Source organism: Patagioenas fasciata, chromosome 20 (assembly GCF_037038585.1).
Source record: "Patagioenas fasciata isolate bPatFas1 chromosome 20, bPatFas1.hap1, whole genome shotgun sequence".
Lineage (NCBI taxonomy): Eukaryota > Metazoa > Chordata > Aves > Columbiformes > Columbidae > Patagioenas > Patagioenas fasciata.
Window position 1 is genome coordinate 10,702,537 of NC_092539.1, and position 22,857 is coordinate 10,725,393.

A 22,857-nucleotide genomic window follows, 5' to 3' on the forward strand; every position below is an offset into this window, starting at 1 on the left:
TCACACCATGACTTCCAGCACTTGGAGGCTCCACTACCAAACCAGAACCTCCTTCTCCAGCCCTATCCAACACAACAATCCAAACCCACCGGTCACACAGCACAGCAATGGCAGGAGGTTTGGGCAGGAGCACAAGCAGCACATTGGAACAAAGGGCGAGTGCAGGGGTCACATCGCACAGAGCTCGAGGCGATGCGGAGCCACAAGCCGTGCCCTGCTGCACAGGGCGCCATGCAGGACTGCGCTTTGCATGCTGCTGCGGATCAAAACAGACAAGCAGGAGAAATGCTGAACATTCATCAAGCACCGGACAGAGACTGCAGGAGCATTTCCAAAATCCAGGTATAGGAGCAGGCACCCTGACCAATGCAAAACCCATTGTCTGAAGACTGAATTAATACAATGAAAGAATAAAGAATAGACCATTCAAAAGGAGCAGAGAAGAAAAAGTTTTCAGAGAAGCCAGAGACAGGATCCTCTTCCTGCTGAAATTCATCATCAGAAGAGTCCTCAGAGAGGAAGACCGTATAGTGTCGCAAGGGCTTTACAAGGCTGGGGGAGACAGGAGAGAAAAGGGAGTTATCAAGTTGTCACACTCAAAGCTCCAGAGGAGAGAGAAACCAAGTGATTCGCGGGCTCTGAGCCATTCACCGCGGTGACTGTCCCCGGGGGCTCTGCAGGTAGCTGAGCTCTGCTTTTCAGGAAAAACACAACCGCTCTGAACGGGCCGAGCGCCCCCGCTCGGGAAGGGACCCGGCCCTGCGCTCACACCCCCCCGCAAAAAACACAGACCCACGTTTTCCCCACTGCGTCTTCTGGAGAGCTGGGTGTCTTTTGTTCTTTAGGAACATCCCTGCTCAGGCTCCCTGAGCTCTGACTACCAGCAAATACTGGATCCACCTCTGCTTTGCCGAGACTCAGAGTGACGTTACCCTAGTACATGATTCCTGCTTGGATCTGGTTTTGAAATCTGAAATTGCTTCACACTAGAATAAAACCAGAACTCTGCAAGGGTTTACGTGAAATGCAGCTTCTCAAGTACGGTGTATATGGAGTACATGCTGCTTTTCTTCCCAAGTCTGGCAGGAAAGGCACCCAAGCTCATTTCTCTGCATCACACATCAGTAACTATCAACCTATGCGTTTGTTATCAGTGGCCTGGAATAAAAACCCTTTCAGATGAAAACTTAAAATCAGAAGTGCCTCTGGAAACACACTTGAGTTGTAATTAAAAACATATATATATATTTAAAGCAAACAACAAAACATACAAAAACCCCTGAAAAGCCCAACAAGAATTTATTAGTCATCTTTATTTCATACCCAGAGGTCAGACCTCCAGGATTTGTTCTTGCACCTAATGAAGACAATGCTTAAATTTGTAGGGAATGTAAAACTGACAGGGCATGGCCATAGAGGTCTGGGTAAACATACACTGGTTGAGGGATAAAAGCAAAATAAACCTTGCTGATTTTATGAATACTTTTTTCTATTATTCATTGTAACTACCAGTTGCTTCACTTTGCTTTAACCAAAACCCCAGTAAATCACTCTATTCTGCATAGAGCAGAAGCTTCTACCATCCACTGTTTCCACTTGCTGATACACGAAAGGTTTGGTGACTCCACATAACAAACATTTGGGTGCAGTTGCCCTTAAAACGCTGCCTCCGATGCCTTTTGCTTGCTGACTGTGCTAAACTCAAATGCACTGCATGTCTGTGTGCACACACTAAAGAAACCAGGGAAAACTACGAAGAAATAAGATTGGGTCTTGCTGGCCAGATCAGCTGCACTTGGGTGCAGTCAGTGCAAAGATGAAATATACAGCAAGTTAATACGCACCAGGTTGGCTGCTCTTTAAATGAAAGAGGGATCTCATAATTAGAAAAAGGAAAGCAGTTTCACTGCTGGTGTGCTCTGTAGTAAGAGATTTTGGTCCAAGATAAGGGATGAACAATCTAAACCTGTCCAAGTTTAAATTCTCGTTAGCTGGAGGCAGCGGACGCGGCAGCAGCGCCCGGTCCTCGTTAACCCGCGCGGGTCCCGGCGGCTCCGGCAGCGAACCGGAGAAACCGAGAAAGGACGCGTCCGCCACAGCCCCAGCCCTCGTCATCTCCACATGGCTGCGCCGCTCCTGCCTCCCTCATCTCCGCGCCCGCTCCCATGCAGATGCCTCGCTGATCTCTTTCTAATGTTTAGTTTAACACGTCTCCGGTTAGCACCAGCATGTGACAGCGCTGACAGCCGCGGCTGTTCCTTTTTAAATACCGTGTCAGAAACACGGCGCAATAAAGCTGGGGATGCGCTCCATGGCTCTGCGCTCCGTTATGATAGTGTGGGGTTCTTTTTAATGAGGAAGATCTGCATCTCGGGAGCTTTATTCATGTGTCAGGATGCACGGACAAATCAGCAGCACATCACACTGCCCAAAAATGAAATGCTGACAAATGTAGATATTTCAAATTTAATTGACACCTAAATGTACTTGAGATAGAAAAAATACATACGGGAAATGTGAGCGCAGGATATGGGAATTAATAGGGAGAATTCGGTAATAATTTTAAAAGAGATTTTAGTTATGAGAAATTTGTGTATTTTATTAACGGTGTTGCTTTTTCCTGTTAAAGAAATGATGGTACAAAGGGGCTGTATGGATTTCCTGTCATTACTCTCCTAAAAAGAGCTTCCAAAATTTGAGGGAGGATTTTTTAAATCAATATATTTTTTTGAAGAATAGCCATAGCGCAGCTCTAGGGAATGAAGGAATTTGTCCCTCTTAGACAGTCAGACAAAGAAAATGAGACATTTGGATGCGGGGGCTTCTTCTTGCCAGCATGAGACAGGAGACTCGGGACCGAGGGGACCCGGTAACCGTTCTGCACAAACCCAGACCTGTCACCGAGCTCCCTCCTGCACCCGAGCCCGAGTGAACTAAAGCATTAAAATATCTACTTGATTCTCAAAGTGTCACTTTGTATACGACGAATATTCAGAGGAGCAGAATATTTCCACAAGGACATCAGCAGAAAGGATATTTTAAATTAAAACAACAACAAAAATATTTGTATCACAAGTCATCCAAACAGCAAAACCAACAGCTTCTGATCACTACACCCTGTAAAGGCGGGTAACTAATTGCTTCATAGCTTTTATGAACTTTTGGCAATTTTTGTAGAGAGCTGGAAATATCAACAAAGAGGTGAAAGTGGGAACAAGGTGGGTGGCACCTCTGCCCGCTCCATACAAAACACACATTTCCTACATCCTTCTACATATTCTACATCCTTCATACAAAACACACATAATGATTAAACTGACTTCAATATCCTTCATCTACATAGAGTGAGCCATCATATTAAATACTACCAAAAAATCCCTCTAACCTCTGTGCAGGGGCAGCTCCCACCCTGGAACAGCACAAGCCCTTCTACAGGATTTGCCACCTACTCCACAAGAGGGCAACCAAATTCCACTGTAAAATGGATGAGCCATCCCCTGGCATGTACAAGTGACCCCGGTTCAGCGGCAGCCAGAGCATCTCCCCATCTCCCCGTTCTGGAGCGGCTGGAAAAGCCAACCATGCCCTTCACTTCTCGGGATGGGGGAGACCCAACCTCCTGCTCTTTTTTCCTCTTGAACGGTCACGACAGGAACTGATGCACATGTGGGAAAACGGCGTGTTTAAAGAAAACAACCATTTTTCTGTTTATGGGACTTTAGCATCTTGAGATACACCCAATATCCTGCAACTTCGGGCATGAGCTAACGTACCTCACTGTACTGACAGAGCCAGCGCAGGCTGGGATGTAACTAACTCAGTGGCCATGCCATAAGCAATGATGTGCTGCAGGTGGAGATGAACGACAAGGGACAGAGGGGGTCAGTGTGACCGTCCTGTGGCCCCTGAGTCCTGTGTGCAGCCCCGGGGTGACCCCCCCACACTGGCACCAGGACAACCGTTCAGGACAGCACCAACGATGCTGCACGTGCACCGGTTCAGTCCCGGCCGGCAAGAGCCGCGGATTGGCAGGGATGTGGCTAACAACTCCATTTAACGCAAAGGAATGAGCCTCCAGAACCCGAGAGCTTTCACCGAACAGCCTGATCAAATTATATTTAACCTGGCAAACCAGAATTTTCCAGTAAGTAAACTTTGGTTTCTTGAAAAAAAATCATACCAAATTTTTGTTAGTTACAAAATCACTTCCATCTGTAGCATTTTTAACTTCCTCTTTGGCTAGGTCCCGCCTGAACGCGCCCTTCGTTGGCACAAGGAGAGAGAAGCAGAGCAGCAAGTACTCACTGTTCCGGACTGGACACCGAGGTCCGCCGTCCTTCCACAGCAATGTTGCTCCTGGGTCTCTTAACAACGTGAGGTCTTGGTGGGCGAACCTATTACACACACACAAGACAGGTCAGCAAATACTCCAAACTGATCAAACAACAGACATACATAACAAAAGATGCATAACTTTATTTCCTGTTTGGTACAGGCTACATTTCTGATAAAAGATTCCCCAAATGTGAGCTTCCCCTTGTGCAGTCAGTTGTAAATCCTGTGTGTTGCTGTACACCGGATTGGAAAGAGGAGTTTGGCACTGACATCATGATCCTTTTGTCCACTTGTTCACAGGAACTCAGCTTCTCAAGTCAATGTTATGTTACGTGAGCGTCTCTTTCGTTGTCTGTAACAAAATCCAAAGCTTTCCCATTTAAGATAATGTTGCTGCCAATCCAATCTTAAATAACATTTCCATCATCTTCTAATGTTCAGAAATCAAGTTTAATCTACTTGCATTAACTCCGCAAGCAAACAAGCTTTACTTCATGGAAAGGAATAAGCACATCTGATCCCTACCCAGGCAAAGCTTGTCCATGTGCCCGCGCCAGCGAGTGATCCTGGTGACCGATCGATCCCTTTGGGTCAAACGTGAACCAGCACGTTCAGCAGCAGGGTCGGACAGTACAAACAAGCTTTTCATTTTTTATTAGGAAAGTACTAGCTTACCGGAACGGGAATCTGATTTGCTGGCTTAGCTGAACGCCAGTTTCAACAGAAATGCCCCAAACCCTCAAAGTTTGGAATCCGACTCAACTTCCGACCTGCGTGAGCTTGTGCTCCCTCACCAGCCACAACCGAGCAGCTGTTAATGGCCAACAACCCAAGGGCTCTTGGGATGAGGAATGAATTTGTTTGCAATGATAAAACAGATGTAGATTCCCCCCACCTCTATAAGTTTTTGCTTATTTACTTATTTTTAAGCATTCTTTGTTGGGTGGTGAGGTGTTTCCAGGTTCTTTTTGTCCCCCCAGGCACATAAACCTCAAGTTTCTTGCCAGGAAAAGCCACCGAACTGCGTGCAGTGCGTCTGCACTACAGAGCAGTATGCAGAAGACAGTAGCGTGATTATTGTATTGAATTTTCATTTCAAAGGAAATGGCGTACAGCGGATATGATGAAGAAACCCAGAGATGTATTGCCACTATTTCTTAGGAAAAAGGGCTTATAAAAAGGTCAGATGTTAAGGTCTTGAAGATCAGTCCCCACACAAGGCTGCTCCCCTCTACAATAAAGGCGGCTTAAGAATGTGAATTTATGGCAGGAATGGAAGGATTAAGTTTGTGGCAACTTCAACTGAACTTGCAACGTGGTGAAACATGGGGAAAAGAACAACAGAGCTAATTAGACGAGCTGAGCTGTCAGAGTGCGGCAGAATGGCTCGGTGCCAACAAACAAAAGGAATGGGCTGGCAATCAGCAGGATCGATGAAGAATACTGCTTCATTAGGGCTGATAAAACAGTGCGTGCGAGGGGGGGGAGAGAAGCAAGAGGAATGGGGGGAGAAGAGAGCGAGAAAGAGAAAGAGAAAAAGAGAGGAAGGAAGAAAGCAAGCTGTTTAATTAAATCTGAGCTGGAGGATGATGTGTAAAGCTGGCTTGTCATCATGCTGTGAACACTTTCACCTTTGGGGTGGTTCCCTGGGGGAGTGATGGTGATGAGGGACAGAGATGAGAGTTTGGGATGGCTCCAGGGGCCCCCAGCCCAGGGAAGTGCCGGGTGACACGCCAAGCAGGATTTAGAGCATTGTTCGTGGGGACTGCAGGGAAAAACCAGGAACCAAGCCAATTCCTTGCTGGATTTTGAGCCTTATGAAGCCAAATAGGCAAGGTTAAACGCTTATCAAATGCAAAAGTATGAACGAAATCCAATTACATGAGCACAGAGCCAAAAGAATAAAGGTAAACATCCAGTACAGAAGGGTTAAACGTGCTTATTACTGTCCCCATCATCTTTATGGATAATTATTATATTTTAACTTTTCTAATTGAATGAAGTTTCCAAACAGCCACTATTAATCCAAACAAACCTCTATTAATTATAACCAACAGCCCTCCCTCTTTCCTAATACCACCACAACTCATTTCCAAAACAGCAGAATGTAAAGAACATATATGTTCTGCTTCCTTAACCTTGCTTTGGTCTGTGTTTTTGTTTTTATTATTAGCAATGACTCATATTGGAAGGATCGGTGCCCACGGAATCCTCCTGGTAACAGACAGAACCTGAAAACAGTATTTCTCAGGAATTCCGGTATCATGCGAGTTGGTTGGAAGAGCAGAGGAACCCGGTCTCTGCTTTCAGGGCTTGCTGAGCGGGCGAGGATCAACCACGTGCCGATCCCCACCTCTGTAATACGTGCCAAGGCTCAGAGAGGGGAAAAGCAGCCTGCGCAAAGTATTATTTACACACACAAAAGTGTGTTCCAACTATTAAAAGCAAAATAACAGTTATGAACAACAACAAATTTATGTATATTTGGTACAAGCATATTTTGGGGAGTGATTATAATCATTTACATTTATCTTGAATTTCCTCTTGATGAATGAAGCATTTCTGTTCCACTTATTGACACAGCTAGATGAATGCAACAGGAGCTTTTATATTACATTTCCAACCTTTTATCCATCACATCAGGAGCAAAGACAGTTGACACAAACACATTACAGTGAGGACTATTAATGCACTACAGCTGGGAGATTAAACAGTCTTAGCAAGACTTTGATGTAATAAATTACTCCATCTGAACAAGACTGTTTAGCAACTTTAGCAGAGGGGAATGGCACCGTGCCCTCCCTCAGAGAGGGGACAGCACTGTGCTACCAAACCCACCCTGGGGACACCAACCGCACGGGACCTGGGGACGCCTGTTCCTGGGGTAATGTAGCCGAGAGGGTCTCCCATAGCAATGACATTTAAGGGAACACATATAATCAATGCCACCTTTTAAACACAGAAAACACAAATCTTCAGAGAGAGACTCTGTTAGGCTAAACACCCAGAGTTAAACAGAGGGAGAAGAAACACATGCTATTGAAATGTAACAGGAACATGCACGAAGACCAAAAGTTAACACACACCCAAGTGCACTTGTTAACCAGTTGCCTGCTCATTCGAAACACACTTTTGATAAGTTTTAGCAAGATTAGATTTGAAAACTTGCATCTCTCTCTTACGCACGTACACGTCTGTATAAGGAAGCAAGGAGCAAGATGTATTTGCCTTGTGGGGGATTATATCAATAAAGCAAAAGTCCTGCATGAAAATAAATATCTTCCAAGGCTGTTGCAGAAACAACACCCCTTCGAGCTGGTACCACTCTCCTGTACTGCTGGAAAAAACCACCACTGGTACAGGTCCAGCAGAGTCTCCAGTTTTCAAGCCATCTGGCACAGTTAATGTATCACACTTGTCCAAGAGTGAGTGTTTTGAAGGAAAAGCTGCCGAGATAGGGTCCGCCTGCCTAGGGCAGCGCAGGTATTGCACCAAGAATGATTTCTGGGTAGCTCTCCTGCGCAAGTCACCTCCCCTGGCCAACACGCTGTGCCTACATCTTCCGTACTCTCTAATTACACAGACTCCCAGCTTGTATTTTAAATGAACATGGAGTATATATGTATATCATCCATAACGTGGTACTAATGTTCTACTGCCCAAATATAGACTTTGCGTTCTTCGTGTGTATTCACTCATCTGTTCCACAGAGAAAAATTCAGTGTCTCAAATTAATTTAAAGTATAACTTGCAGGGAATAAATACCTTCTCTTCAGACTTCTGCTTCCTTTCATATTTGAGTTTAGTGCAAGTCTTCAAAAGCTCACTGGCTAAAAACTTATGCCAGCCTAGCAAGAGTTTTTGTGTAAGAAATCACCGCAAAAGTGAAAACAAACGTTGCAGGAGCAGCATCAGTTACCTGCAGAACTGGCGAAAAGCTGCAGAACTTGTCAAAGAAAAGCAGAACAAATGCAGGTCCCAGGGCTGTGCCGCAGCAAAGAAGAAGGGAGTTTAGGAGCGTAATTCACACATCGCTTTTTTGCAGAGTTTGACAATCTAGACTACCGAGGTTTAGTAATGCCACTCAGAGCGCGGTTCAGGCGGTGTTAAGCTGTGGCAGTGAAACAAACTACCAGCTACTCACGGGCCTGGCCGAACGCTGCAGCTTTGGAGGCGGTGGCCGGGGCGGACGGAGTCTGTGCTGCTGTATCAAAGTGGAAACTGAATTAAATAGTCACCTACACGAAAACACCTCTGGTTGTGCGGCAAAAGCAGGACGAGTGATGACAACGTGTGATTTACCTGAACTTCATACTCACCTCACAAACCACATTTTTCTTCCCCCAGTGACAAATCTCATGAGCTACAAAGTCCCACAAGAGGAGAGGCAGCTGCACCGGCCTGCTGCCGTAGCTTAACCCGCAACAGAAAACCAAACCTTACACAGATGACTGCACTTCTCTCCAAAAAGACTCCAGATTCGTATCTGAGGAGTTGTTAAGTTCCAACAAGCAGTCTCTGGATGGACAGCCACCCCCTCTGGACCCCCTCGCGCTGTGCAGCCGTACAGCGCCGGCCTACCCTACTGCACGCCATCTTCATTCTCTTCCGGAATCTCTGTGCTGCGAGCACAATCTTAAAACACATTTAACTTCTGTTACATGACACAGCATACTTCTTTTCCATTATGTTTCAGAAGCATAAAGGAACACCTGAAAAATCTGAAATTTGCACTTTTCTACCTACTTAAGAAGACGTTCCCGCACTACCTAGCGACTGCCACAAAGTACCTGCTGATGCAGAACAACAAATGCAATGTTTTTGGTTGTGGGTTCGTTCTTTTTTTCAAATCTTTTATGCCTTCTGCATCAGTCTGGTTGAAGTCGGTGCTGTGACGCATAGGAAAGAACGCGGGGCAGGGAGGAGCGGCTGGCGTGGAGCCCACCAGCAGACAACGGTTATTTGCCCTTTACCAGAGCTTAATTTTTAATGTTGATGCTAAGATCTGTCACCAGCATGGGATAAGCAAGTATATTCCAACTATATGAAGACCATATTTACAGGAAAAGCCACGGATTTGAAGTTAATTTGTTAATGCAGCAAAATACGCTGTTTCTAAAAGGTCAGTAGGGGAAGTTGTGTTGGAACATCAGCTTAATTACCCGCGCTGGAAGGACCAACGGGCGCACAGCAGCGCGCGGCCACGCGGCTAAAAGCTGCTAAATTGCTATTTGAGGTATGTTCCTAAACGTATGTACCACAGGTTTTCCAGCGAAGGGAAGAAATGTCTAAATTAGCACTTTCTTAGCAAGAGCTGTTTACCAGCATACCTTTCTACTCCAGATAGCCTCTTAATTGTCTTGTTCTAAATAATTTTGGAGCAACAAGACAGAAAATTTGCACAAAGCCAATTTTATGACTGCAGACCTGGCGCTGTTTCACTAATTATCAGACGAGTGATTTTAAGCTATGAGATGCTGCAGGAAGGAAAACCCTACACTCACTTTTACACTGTAAAAATACTATTGAAAAATTATAGATGCCACATCTTGTAAGGTGGTCATTATATATCCAAGGGACTTTCACAATACAGTTATTTATGGGTTTTATCCTAGAGAAAACATTACAAGAAGCTCATTTTTGGTCTGCAAGGTAACAGCTTGTGAGCAAAATATTATCCCAAACTAATTGTGGATGTCTGTTGAGATTTTCTTTAAGTGGTATTCAAAACAGAGCCTTTATGAGTAAATCAGAGGTGCTATTCCATTTGCGGCAACCAGTGCAACGAGAAGAAAAAGCACAAACATAACCGGGTGAGAACTGGTTTGTCAGTGCACATAGAAGGGTTTCTCTTTCTCAATTAGTACCGAGGGGTTTTGCTAATTATTTCCTTTTTTACACGAATATCTTATTTCCTTCAGAAATTCAAGGGGGGCTTCAAAACTGCCGCTGCGTTTTAAAGACAATGAGACGTGGGAGAGACGCCCAGCCCTGAACGAGCCCGTGTTAAACGCATCGGGCTGCGAGAGCCCTGAAGCGCTGACTTTGGAGAACGTGCCGGACCGCAACTGAACACTCGATAAAAAATATAGAAAAGAGAAAATAACACCACCCAAAAATGTACGGTACCTAAAAAGATTCAGTACGGAAAGCAGCTGGAAGCTATGAGGCAGCTGTTTTATTGTCCATCCAGGTCCCCGCACGCGCACACGCGACTTTTTACATACTCCCATATGCACGGCTTGCAAACCGGGCTGACAGGGACAGTGTGTGCTTTAGAGCGTACAGTTTAAATCTACACTCTGAAATACTTCAACAGAAATCTGCTGGGTCCTGCGATAAAAACAACCTCCGTGTTTCAAGGGAGGCCTCGTTCTTCAAGGCGCATTCGTAGACTGGGAAGGCAGAATGAATCTGGCAAAAATGCAGGAAAGCCTGTAGCTGTGCCAAGAATTCATGAATGGGACAGGGACTGCCACAATTAAACACCCTGATTAGCTTCATGAGCGGAAAAAAGGACTCTCTCCTCACCTTTCTAACTGGAAATCCTCCATTACGTTAATAGAGAAGTAGGCAGTAAGAGAAGGAAATGAAAGGTAGGTGCCTAAAAGCTCCTGTTTCCCGTAATACCAAACAGGGATCTTTATTCCAGGTGTCTGAATCCTATCTGGTGCCGTGGTATGCTGCCCAAGACGTGCACATCCACGCCAACAGCACTGCGAGAGTGCTGAGAACGAGATGGGCAGCTCTCCTGCGCGGGCAGGCGGACACGCGCCGGGCAGCCCCGCAGCAGCGCGTGCTCTCACCCGACGTGGAAGGGAAGAACGTTATGGGGCAGCAGCTCACCTGTAACGGTAGCTGTGCTTTAAAGACCGGCCAAGACTTCCGATTACTTCCCGTCTCCGGTGATGGGAAAGTTCATACACGAACACGCGGTACAAAACCCACAAAAGATGAGATCAACGCAATTTGAGATTGTGACCACTTAATTCTTCTCTTTCACTTTTTACCCATTTGACCTGCTCTCCTTGTTCCTTAGGGTAGCCACTGGTGACTTAGTACTATTTTGGTTATTTCTTTGATATTTTGTCACCTCCTTCGCACCTTATCTTTTGCACCAGATTTCTCCTGGACCCTGCAATGGCAGCAGAATCCCACACTGACAAGAACCAAGCCTCGCTCCTCGATGGACAACTCAGTGAGCACACAGGGATGTTCACGGTACTAAGGCTCATCCAACACCTGGAAAATACCGCATCCCGTGGACTCCGCCTTGCACGATGCGCCTCAGCCGTACTTTCATTCAGAAAGGGAGCAAAATCGCGATGGTCTGTTACATTAGTGCATGATGGAAGGACCACGAAAGAGAAGTCCTTAACTCATGGAACCGTGCCCTTTCTGGATTGCTGGCAAAACAGCAACGAGGAGCTTTTTCAGAACCTTTCACAGAGATAAAACGAGGAAGGGTTTCAGAAAGAACCTCCTTGAGACTATGTTCAAATTTGCAAAGAAGTCTACCAAGAGGAGGTGTATTTTGCAGTGGCTAGTTTTCATTCCGGCCGTTTCTCAACATACATGGATGGAGAGACATGTTGCAAAAAATCCCAGACCCCAGGAACATATTTATCCCCATGTGTTAACGTCTATCCATCTACTATCTCAGCAGAGTTTAAAATCACAGCTAATAGGTTAACAACTGTTTTTCTTCTGCTTCAAATGAAGAATATCAGAAAGCTGGGGGAATATTCGGCTTCCCAATTTGTTCTGACTGCTCAGTGCTACCTGCAATGTCTGTTTGACAGGACTGACATTTTGTACCGCTGTGAGATGGGAAAACGTGTGACATTTTTATTCATGGTGGCGTACGCCCTTGTAATGATCAGCCCTGGTCGATGTGCTTACTGCAGCAGCCCCGAGCCCTCGGAGAACAAACAAGAACCGAAGGTGCCAGCAGTTCGGCTGCCTTATTAAACACCACCAGGATCCTAACGAAGAGCAACTGCTGGAAAATCTCACTGTCAAATCCTCAAGGACATTGTCAACATGGAACTAACTATATATATTTTTCATTTAAAACAGTGGAAAATCCAGCAATGCAGTATTAAATACAAAGAAAAAAGCCACGTTATCTTGTGCGTGTTTTCTTTTTTAACTGGTCATTTTGTCAGCTTTGCATTGGGCTTTCTGCGGGCCAGACACTGGAATTCAGATCAAGGAGATCATGGAACCCACGTGATTCAAAATGTTGGAAAATGGACACATCCCTTATTATCTTCTAACAGCTATTCCTCTCCAGCAAGCAGCATATTTGTACAGGAGAAGAAGAAAAAAAGAGATGGTCTCTCATTTAAGGAGTTCTATAAACAGCACTGACTATCTGCTTCACTCGGCTCCATCATTCAGCGAGGCAGGCTGCGTAATGAGGGGCTGCTCCTCCGCACGCACTCAGGACGCGGCTCCCGTCCCTGCGGCACAGCACTCGCAGCCGTTTTACTGGGTATTCATCAGTCCGGTTCTGAAGGGCAAATCCCAAAAACGCCTGGCCAAACAAGCAACCGCAGTGGGGTTAGCAGTTAGAAGAATCCTATGTTTCACATACTCTCCCTTTAATCTTCTGGTTTAATCCAGGGGCCCAGAGGTCATTTTAGACAGTTCTGGCCTTACTGCACGTATCAGCTTCATAAGTAATACATAAGAAGCTTCTGGATGCTGATCTACATTGATAGACTAAGCAAGTCATCCATAAGAGCCTCTGAGTTTTTCTCAGGTTGTCAATCCAGGTGATTTGGTTAGCCTTGTATGTACTGATGTATTTATTTTATATGTATTATTTATAAAGCACAATTCTTCTTCCACATGCCAGCAGTGATGGACCAAGATACTCTCTACGAGATATTTATGGGTCCTTCAGCATAACAGGACTAACAAGGAGATTCTGCAGATATGTTCCAGCTGCTATTGCTTGTCACAGAGCCATAGGAGGTCAGCTCAACCACAATATTTTCTCCATACATCCAAGTGTTACGGCATCTGACTCTCATGTACCCAGGGCAGTAAATTTATTCTGAACATCCCTGTTTAAGAAGCGCTTGAAATGCCAAGACAGTTGGAAAACAGTAAAAGTCATATCCCAGAATGCGCTTTTTCATGGGTGAACACATCTGCTGGGTGCGGGGCTGCAGCCACATTATCCTCCTGCAAAGCATGAATTCCTCCATCGCATGTGCTGCGTACACACCACATCGCCGTAGGAGCTGAAGAAGACGTAGCTGTCTCATTAGAAAATGCTGGCAAGTGAGTGCAGGAGAGGCAGTAACCCCTGGGTATGCTCTGCGGGTGGTGCACGTCTTCCTAAAGCGAGCACCAGGTCTCACTTGTCAAATATTTACACGCATGACAAGAGTGCAAGCCTTCAGTTAGAGAACTCCCATCCCACGGATTGCCATTTCTGCAAATCTTGCGCACCACAAAGCAGGATTTCAAACACACGTGTTATTTTCTTGTCCACTGCCATTGTTTTTACTCCCCTGACTAAGAACACTGTCCCCACAGAACCCGATGGGACATTTGAGCTGTCTCGAGCAGACATTGGATGGACAAGTCCTTCTGGGCCAATACACTGGCCTTTCTTGCAAGGTGACTTTTACTGAGCAACTGTGAATTTCTTTCTGAAAGAAACAGTCAAAGAAACGGGTGAGAAGAAATGAGGGTAGAAAATACGCTTTCTGAAGACAAAATCATTTTAAAGAACAAGGCTTATACCTTTGCTACATCCACAAAGAATCTAATGGAGAGAGGAAGGAAACTCCATGTGGCTCAATGGAAAGGAACGGGGAGATCATATAGCTTGTCAGTGGGGCAGAGTGGAATGGAAGCTCATTTTCGTAATGAAGGTACCTCTATTGTCAGACGGTTCAGAGCGGCAAGAGCAGGAGGCCGGCTTTGCAAGCACAGCACACTGTTGCGTGAATATTGGAAAATGAACTTGTTTTCCCCTTTCCCCTTTGGTTTCTACCCCAGTGCCACACAATGCCTGCTGTGATCCAGGGGAATCCGCTATTGTTCCAGCTCACCTGGGTGTGAAGGGAGTCACAGGGTCTGGCCAGGAGCCTTCCTCCCACCCCGCAGATAATCCCCCCTCCCTCTGCCGCCCCGGCCCCAGCGCCCGCTCCGCATTTCTGGAATGCAGCCGGCTGGGTTTCTCCCCATCTTCCCTCTGACCTCTTAATGCCATTTAATCTTCTTGAAGAAGAAACCTGCCCTACAAAGCCGAGCTGTTTGTTCTGCATGTTGAAGTGCAGATCATGAATGGAAAAAATGAACGTGTTTATCTAGACCAAGTAGCCAAAACATCAATAAGGAGGCAACTTCCATTTTATGGCCCGCGAAAGTTTAACAGCAGCAAGAATCAGCTGGGAAGAGAACTTGGATAAGTGTTTTCACAGCCAGATAAACTGTTTTAGTACATGAATATATTTTCCATTTGTTTCACAGTTCTTTACATTAGCACCCAGAGTATTTTTTTTTGTGGCATACAGGCAACTTATGAATGTTCTTGTTTGTTTGGGGTCTAGAGATACCAAGAACTCACCAACCAACACACTTGTGAAATCAGACAAAATCGACCTGCAGTCCAGATCAGCCGGTGAAGATCACAGAGCAGAGCGGACCCGAGGCGGCCGTGCACCCCGAGGCGGCCGTGCACCCCGAGGCGGCCGTGCACCCCGAGCGCCGTGCGGACCCGAGGCGGCCGTGCACCCCAAGCGCCGTGCGGACCCGAGGCGGCCATGCACCCCGAGCGCTGTGCGGACCCGAGGCGGCCGTGCACCCCCGAGGCGGCCGTGCACCCCGAGCGCCGTGCGGACCCGAGGTGGCTGTGCACCCCGAGCGCCGTGCGGACCCGAGGCGGCCGTGCACCCCAAGCACCGTGCGGACCCGAGGCGGCCGTGCACCCCGAGCGCCGTGCGGACCCGAGGCGGCCGTGCACCCCAAGCACCGTGCGGACCCGAGGCGGCCGTGCACCCCGAGCGCCGTGCGGACCCGAGGCGGCCGTGCACCCCGAGCGCCGTGCTCGCCACCGCCGCCCCCCTTCGCCAAACCCTCCTTTCCCCACCAACGAGAGCTCTCCCAGTGTCTTAGCACTACAGAAAACACTGTTAAAACAACTCCAGGAAAAGCAACCCTCTCGAGCAGTGTCTGATAACCAGGATGAGCTACAACACCACAGAATCCCACACAGTCAGATAATTGCTGCTAAATTTTTGTGAACAATCAGCTGAGGTGCTATAGAGACATTTTAAGATATTTCACTATTTTTTGTAGCCTAACGACTGCAGATCCACAACTGTACTTGGAAAAGCTGGAAAGTACCTCACTCTAGGGTGAGAGATAATGAGTTAAAATTAAAGGTTGCTGCTGGCTGGCTAGCCCATCCCCCGTTAGCTAATCTGTCATGTAATGAAGAGAAGCACCCAGCACAGGACAGCTAGCTGCCGGCTCACTTACAGCGAGCTGATTAAGAATGTTCAACCAACAGCAGACTGCAGACCTTTCCAACGAAAATAAATAGACTGTATGCAAATGTGTTTGTCACTTTGACAGCACGTCTCAATTAAAGCATCTCGCTGCCGTGGGTAGGCTCTCGCTGCAGCGCCACGGCCCAGCCGCGCTGCATTACTGATACGCGGGGCTTGACCCTCATCCGCATGCATGCATTTTAAAAAAGTCTGCCTTTCCCATATACACCAGCGTAACAGCAGCAGACACGGAAAGCAAGTGACAATGGGAAAAAAAGCCTCTTTCATCCTCTTCAGTTTATAAGGACTGTGAATGCACAAACAGCCCTTATTTCAGAGTTCTTGTGGCTTTTTAATTGTTCCCACCTACTGTATTCTAGACAGAGTTAAAAGTGACACTAAAATCTCTGCCTTTAATCACTAGTTAGAAGCCATTTCCCATTTAAACAGTAAAGCTTGCTGCCTTTTTCCTCCCCAAAGCCTTAATTTATATTTCATAAACCTGAACATCATTTCCTCTTGACTCAAAGCAGGATTTAATTTTCATTTTGGCACTGGGCTATCAGGAAAAAAGGAGTGGGAAGGGACAAAGGCTGCGCAGAGCCCAGCACCTGCCGGGCGGCAGCAGCTCTGGGACGTGTGGCCAGCACAGCGCCCTCGGCCAGCGAGCCCTCGGCCGCACCCAGCGAGCCCTCGGCTGCACCCAAGGGGCCCTCGGCCACATCCAGCGAGCCCTCGGCCGCACCCAGCGAGCCCTCGGCCGCACCCAAGGGGCCCTCGGCCGCACCCAAGGGGCCCTCGGCCACATCCAGCGAGCCCTCAGCCACATCCAGCGAGCCCTCGGCCGCACCCAGCGAGCCCTCGGCCGCACCCAAGGAGCCCTCGGCCGCACCCAAGGAGCCCTCGGCCGCACCCAGCGAGCCCTCGGCCGCACCCAAGGGGCCCTCGGCCGCACCCAAGGAGCCCTCGGCCGCACCCAAGGAGCCCTCGGCCGCACCCAAGGAGCCCTCGGCCACACCCAAGGAGCCCTCGGCCGCACCCAAGGAGCCCTCGGCCGCACCCAAGGAGCCCTCGGCCACACCCAAGGAGCCCTCGGCCGCACCCAAGGAGCCCTCGGCCGCACCCAGCGAGCCCTCGGCCGCACCCAAGGGGCCCTCGGCCGCACCCAAGGAGCCCTCGGCCGCACCCAAGGAGCCCTCGGCCGCACCCAGCGAGCCCTCGGCCGCACCCAACGAGCCCTCGGCCGCACCCAGCGGGCAGGAAAGCCGATGCGTGCTTCTCCCACACACAGAGCGTGATCGGTAAAAAACCTGAAAGCGACCGTTAAAAAACCTCGTGCATTTAAATCTGCACTTTCCACTCGATTATATATCTCATTAATTGACCAAAATGTTTGAACCATCCATCCTTCATAAAAACGTAAAGGAAATGAACGAAGTACAGTGTTATCTGGGTTTCTGACTGCTTTCCATGAAATGCCATCTTCCTGCTAGAGCTGGATGGCTACGTTTCTCCATTAGCCCCAATTCCTCTCAACTGTACTGGCACAGAAAGCAAGTGAAAAATAACCCCCTCCTCAAATATTTCATTGGAAGAGAAACTGTTTTAAGAAAAAGTCTCCAAGAATTTACACATAGCACAGTGGTGAAAGTTCTGAAAGAAACACGGCTAATTGTGAAGTGACACAGCCAACACTGCTCTGAGCAGCCGCTGGATCTCGTGGAGCGCCAACCACGAGCTTCTGTCCATAGGCACTCCTCTACAAACTGCTTTGCTTCACCTGCTTGAATTCCCACTTACTTCACAATTGTTTTAAAATTACACTATGTTTCCTTAGACAAAATCAGGTATTCACTCCTGTTTTCTGATCATCATACTGTAACAAACAGATACAAAGAAAGGAGAACCGTGAACAGAAATAATGTTGGTTTTTGCGTCGGGCTACACTTAATGGGGAACACTGGCAACCTCAGAAAATACTGTGTGTTTTTCCATGGAAAAAAATCACAGCAACTACATTTTCTAAATAATTAGCTCTTAAAAACCCCACATGACCAAACTCTCTCCTCTGCAGACATATCAAAAGAAGCAGAACATAACTAATGTGTATAGCTCGGCTGTCAATACTGAAATACAGAGTACACTAATAAGCTATTAATTGATTTTTTTCCATCTTAGTTCATCACATTTAATTTTCAGAGAATGATAAAATGCTTTAATAGTTGGATGTTCCATATTGACACTAATGATCTGGTTAGATAACAGAGGACATTTTACATGATACATCCTCAGTCCTGAGGGCTATAGCACTTCGCCTGCTAAAAGAACAGCAAAACAGTTTATAAAATTGCTATAATGATTACGCTTCCCTCTTGCCATTCTGTTAGAATGTTTTCCTCAAAATCGTCATGTGAACAAAAGGCAGCAGTAAACCCCAGAAAAAAATACGGCCTTTAAAATCTTTAAATAGATACAACAGAAATCGATCTATAACAACGCAATTCATTTGCCAAAAAAATAATGGAACAATTGGTATATTCGTTATTGTGAATTTTCTCTGAACTATTTTTGCCGAGTCACACAATTGAAAGCAACCGCACGCTAAGACATACCTGACCAAAATGGACGGTGATTGGTCTTCTGTCTTCTCTTAATTTAGGGTCCTTCTCCACCAACGGCGACGGCGCCGTCCTCGGCGGCTCCTCCGGCACCGAACAGCCGTTCTCGGCGATGTCCTGCGCGGGACGACAAGGTGAGCGGCAGGGCCGGGAGCGCTCTGGGTCAAGGGCAGGGGGCACAAAGGACGCACTAGAGGGCACCGCTGACTGACAATTGGGGTGTCAGGGGGAAAAAGGGACGGGAAGGAAAACATCATCACAGTAAAACATTTTGTTGTACTTTGTCAATCAGAGCTTGTACACAACCACTCTCTCCTCCTAATCCCAGTGCTGGACGCAAAGAGACACGTTCAATAAAACGTCTGACTTAAACATGCAAAAGCCAGGAAATATATGGGGAGAAAAAAACCCCATAGCTCAACATTTTTATTCTAGGAAGAAATTCAGCAGAAACCTAGGGACATGGCTCCTCTGCTTTGTGCAAACCTACATAAAACCAGTCGTTTTATTTACATACCGCACAGAATTATCTGTAGCAGAACAATTGCTTGTGGAAGTGGCGAGGAGAGACGAAACTCACAGCTTAGTTAGCTTTGCATTTTGAGCCTGTGTGTACGGACCATGCCTTGGGGAGACTGTAAAGCAAACGGCCGGGCAGGATGCTTTTTTGGTTTGCTTTGCTTTTGCCATTAGTCCTCATCTTCAGAAGTGACCCATCCACCGAGGCCAAACAACTTGGCAGGAGTACGTGTGGTGTATGTAACACAGGTTTTGAAAAAGACAAAGGCATGCAGACATAAGGAATCGCAGAAGGAGAAAAGAGTTTGAAAGTCAGTTAAGAAATAGTCGGGAACGCAGTGGGCCCCAAACCTCACATCTCTTTGCAACAATGTCAAGGAAATAATGCCTGGTAAATATAGAGAGAAACCTGCACACACTGTGGCTCTGCAAGACTGACCCAAGGCGGCTGCTGCCCCAGCCACCGCTTTGATTGCGGACCTTTGCCTTGCCCCCTCCAGCTCCCGCCTCGCCGAGGCACAATAATGAGACATGGAAGCTGATGGCCAATTAGAAACGGTTCCTTTGGACACGGGCTGACCTCATGTGTTTAGGTCAAATGAAACAACAAGCTGGATGGACTTTCTAAGGGGCTTTGTCTGCTCCACAGAGAAGCTGAGAGACCTTTTTAGATCCAGCTGGTAGAGCCATGGTTCACCAATATGGGCACGAGGATCGTTGGGAAAATTAACAACTTGTTAAGGTCAAACTAGAGAGAAAAACTTTTTCCTCCCCCGCGCTGCAGCTGCACACGCTGCCTTGTCTTTAGAAACACTCCACAAAGTGCACGAATTAGTGACAAAGCGCCCGAAAACAACAACGAGACTTGGAAGCTTCTGTCCAAGCCAAACTCTGAAACAGCGACAAGCTGCCAAGGGACCTGGTCAGTTTTGGAATCACATAGTACACGGCGGCACCGTACATATATACTGTTCTGGAACGTAACACCATTAAATACCAACTTTCTCTACCTATTTCTAGACAAGTATGCCCACACTAAATGCGCCCAGCGTTCCTTCTGCAGATGCAGAGCGCGCTTCGCCCCACACCCGACCGCCCAGCCGCAATCTCTACTGCCTGTTTTATTTTAAAGGAGGAACTTCAGCAAATGAGTAAGATGTATATTTACCAATATGTAAAGTTTACCCTGTAAACTGAATAAGGGTTTATTCTGTTCAAACACACATTAGTCAATTTTCTAGGGACCTTTTGCAATGGACGACAAATTCTGTCTATTAGAAGAGCAAAAAACCACATCCCAGAACGTCTAAAAGGATCCTTCAGGTTATTTTATAACCCTTGATGAGTTGTGTCCAGCTCTACTGATAATAAAGCGCTGACAACAGCCCACTGGTAACACACATTAACTGGAGCCACGCGGGGCTCTAGGAGGTAAAATAATGTTGAATACATTAATGCCAAATGCCCAACCACTTAGATAAATTGTCTTATGCAGAAGCTTCCAGTAAGTTACATTCTCCTTACTGAAAGTTGAGGACGGTACCATTCATATTCCTCCTTCTTCCTAATTCTATGTAGTTAAGCTTCAAACAAGGCAACAGCAGAGTGACTTGACCACCATGGTCCATTTGTGAAATGGAAAAGCAGCCTCGACCAAAAAGAGAAAAAAAGAAAGGAAAAGAAAAAAGGAAGCAAAAAGTACCGTCTCAGATATAAAATAAAGCTGCCATGCTGTATCTATTAACAATTATTTGCTTTCACTCATAAGAATCCTCTGAAAACTATTTCTGTTGCTTTGAAATACTGTACCACAAATGAACAAGGGATGGAAATAGAGCCCCATTCAATCTCGACTATCATATTAAAGAAGGACCTTCCACACACCACAGTGACCTCTCAACAGGTCAATCCTGCATTTCCCATTTGCAATTCAAACCCAAGACTGGAGCAGACCAAGGGCAAAATGGGCTCTTGATTATATTTAAGAGGTCAGCATTGCTATGCAGAGTTGGAGGAAGCAGACCTCGAGCTTTATTGCATTTTTAAATTCCAGTTTGTACAGAAGCTGCTCATATTTGGCGGCGAAAGCTGGAAAAGGGATGTTTATATTTGACTTTTCCTTCCAGCGGCCTGCACACCTTCTGTATTGATAATGGAAAATAATATGTTAAAATGCAGCAGATAGTAAGTTCAGTTTAAAAAGAACCTGAGGTTACCCTTAGAAGATGAAAGACTAGCATCTCAAATTCGGCAAAAATTCTTGGAAAGGAATCATTTACAACCAAACAAAGACATTTTGGAGAACAACAAACAGTCTGAGAATTTTTTCTGCAATAATTCAAACTTAAAATGAACACCAGCTCTACATATTTCACTTCCTTTATGCCTAAACTTCGCAGCAGACACTGGTGAAACACAGAAATCCTCTTCCCAATGACCGACACCACACTATTTTCCTGAGAGATGACTGTGAAAATAACAACAATTCAGCATTTGCACAAAGTTCCTGCCGATGCCGCAGGACAATCTCCCGCTCCGCGGAGTCCCCTCCGCAGCACACAAAGGACAGGACAGGGACCGCTCCAAACACAACACTCCATTTGCTGGCTTTTGTGCGTTTAAGTCAGAGCCTTAATGTATTTGGAGACAGGGTTTTTCTGCCTGTGAATATTTATAACAGTGCGAAAAATCCAGGACAGCTGGTAATGCATTTTGAAGTGTGCTAACAACACTCTATCAAACAGCTTCCTATTGATCGCATAATGCTTTTTGTGGCTAAGTATTTCATACATGGTGCTTATACATTTTGAATAAGAACTTCAAGTACCTTTTGCTTCAAGCGGTTTTTCACTTCCTTTATTCCCATTTTTGCGTGATCTTTTGCCTGCATGAAAAATTAATTTAAGTTAAAATCCCCTTCTATTTCCAGCAGCGACAATGCTGGATTTCAGTGCGTCAAGGTTCACCTTCTCTAGTTACTAAAAACAGCAAGGAAAAACTGTAACAGGATACCCAAAACATATTAAAACAAATAGCAAGCTAAAAAACCCAAAGAAAGCAAACCACCACCCCCGACACACAAACACGGCAGCTGCAAACTGGGGGTTCTGTTTTGAAGCCATGTTCAGCGTTCATCCTTTCCCGTTCCGCACCTCTCACTGTTCACCTAAGGGAACCACCAACAGCTCCAGGAAGCACTGCACTCGGGACAGTTCATCTCTGCCTCATCTGCCTAATCTCTGCCTAATCTCTGCCTAATCTCTGCCTAATCTCTGCCTAATCTCTGCCTAATCTCTGCCAGGCTGCGGGAAGGCAGGAGAAAATCAAAGTTGGAACAGTTATCTCAGTGCTTTCTGTAGCATTCTTTCCTAAAATGGAGCTGATATGAAATCCTTGCTTGTTTTATCTTGCACGGGGAAGCTGGCAGCCATACATGATAACACAGCAACATACGAGCTGTTTGTTAACAGAACGGGAAACATTTTCATTTAAAGAATAACTCAGTAAGCTGGGCTCTAAATAAGCAGGTAGAAGAAATCTCAAGGGAAAATTAACTGACATTTAGAAAAGATGGAAACAATTTGGAAAATGAGAGGATTCCCTTATTTCGATGAAGCTGCAAGCAGAGAAACCCGAGGTAACAATGACTTCCAACAGAGTAATGATGAGATGGTAGAGCTGCTTAGCAGAGCATACAGGCACCATTTCCCAGAAATAGGTCTGCGTAATAAATAGAATTTATCATCTATACTTTCAAAAGAAATCACAAGTTCCCCTTCTCCTTTGCATTTCAATTATGATTAAGTTTCAAAATGACTTTTGCATTTAAATTTGAAATTTAGATGAATGTGTATTTGAAGTAATTTTGT

At 46.2% G+C, this 22,857-nt stretch overlaps 1 protein-coding gene across 10 annotated transcripts in view; it reads right to left on the bottom strand.

Annotated features, from left to right (window-relative positions):
- Positions 1 to 22,857, bottom strand: part of DENND1A (DENN domain containing 1A) — a 139,023-nt gene that overhangs the window by 5,287 nt on the left and 110,879 nt on the right. The window contains exons 18-22 of one of the 10 annotated variants that reach the window (XM_065853556.2): positions 21,816 to 21,872; positions 18,464 to 18,586; positions 8,480 to 8,536; positions 4,306 to 4,394; positions 424 to 552 (exon numbers count right to left, since the gene is read on the bottom strand). In XM_065853556.2, the coding sequence (XP_065709628.2) occupies positions 424 to 552; positions 4,306 to 4,394; positions 8,480 to 8,536; positions 18,464 to 18,586; positions 21,816 to 21,872 (455 nt within the window). The other 9 variants (XM_065853555.2, XM_071817392.1, XM_071817391.1 and 6 more) reach the window with 9 other exon arrangements.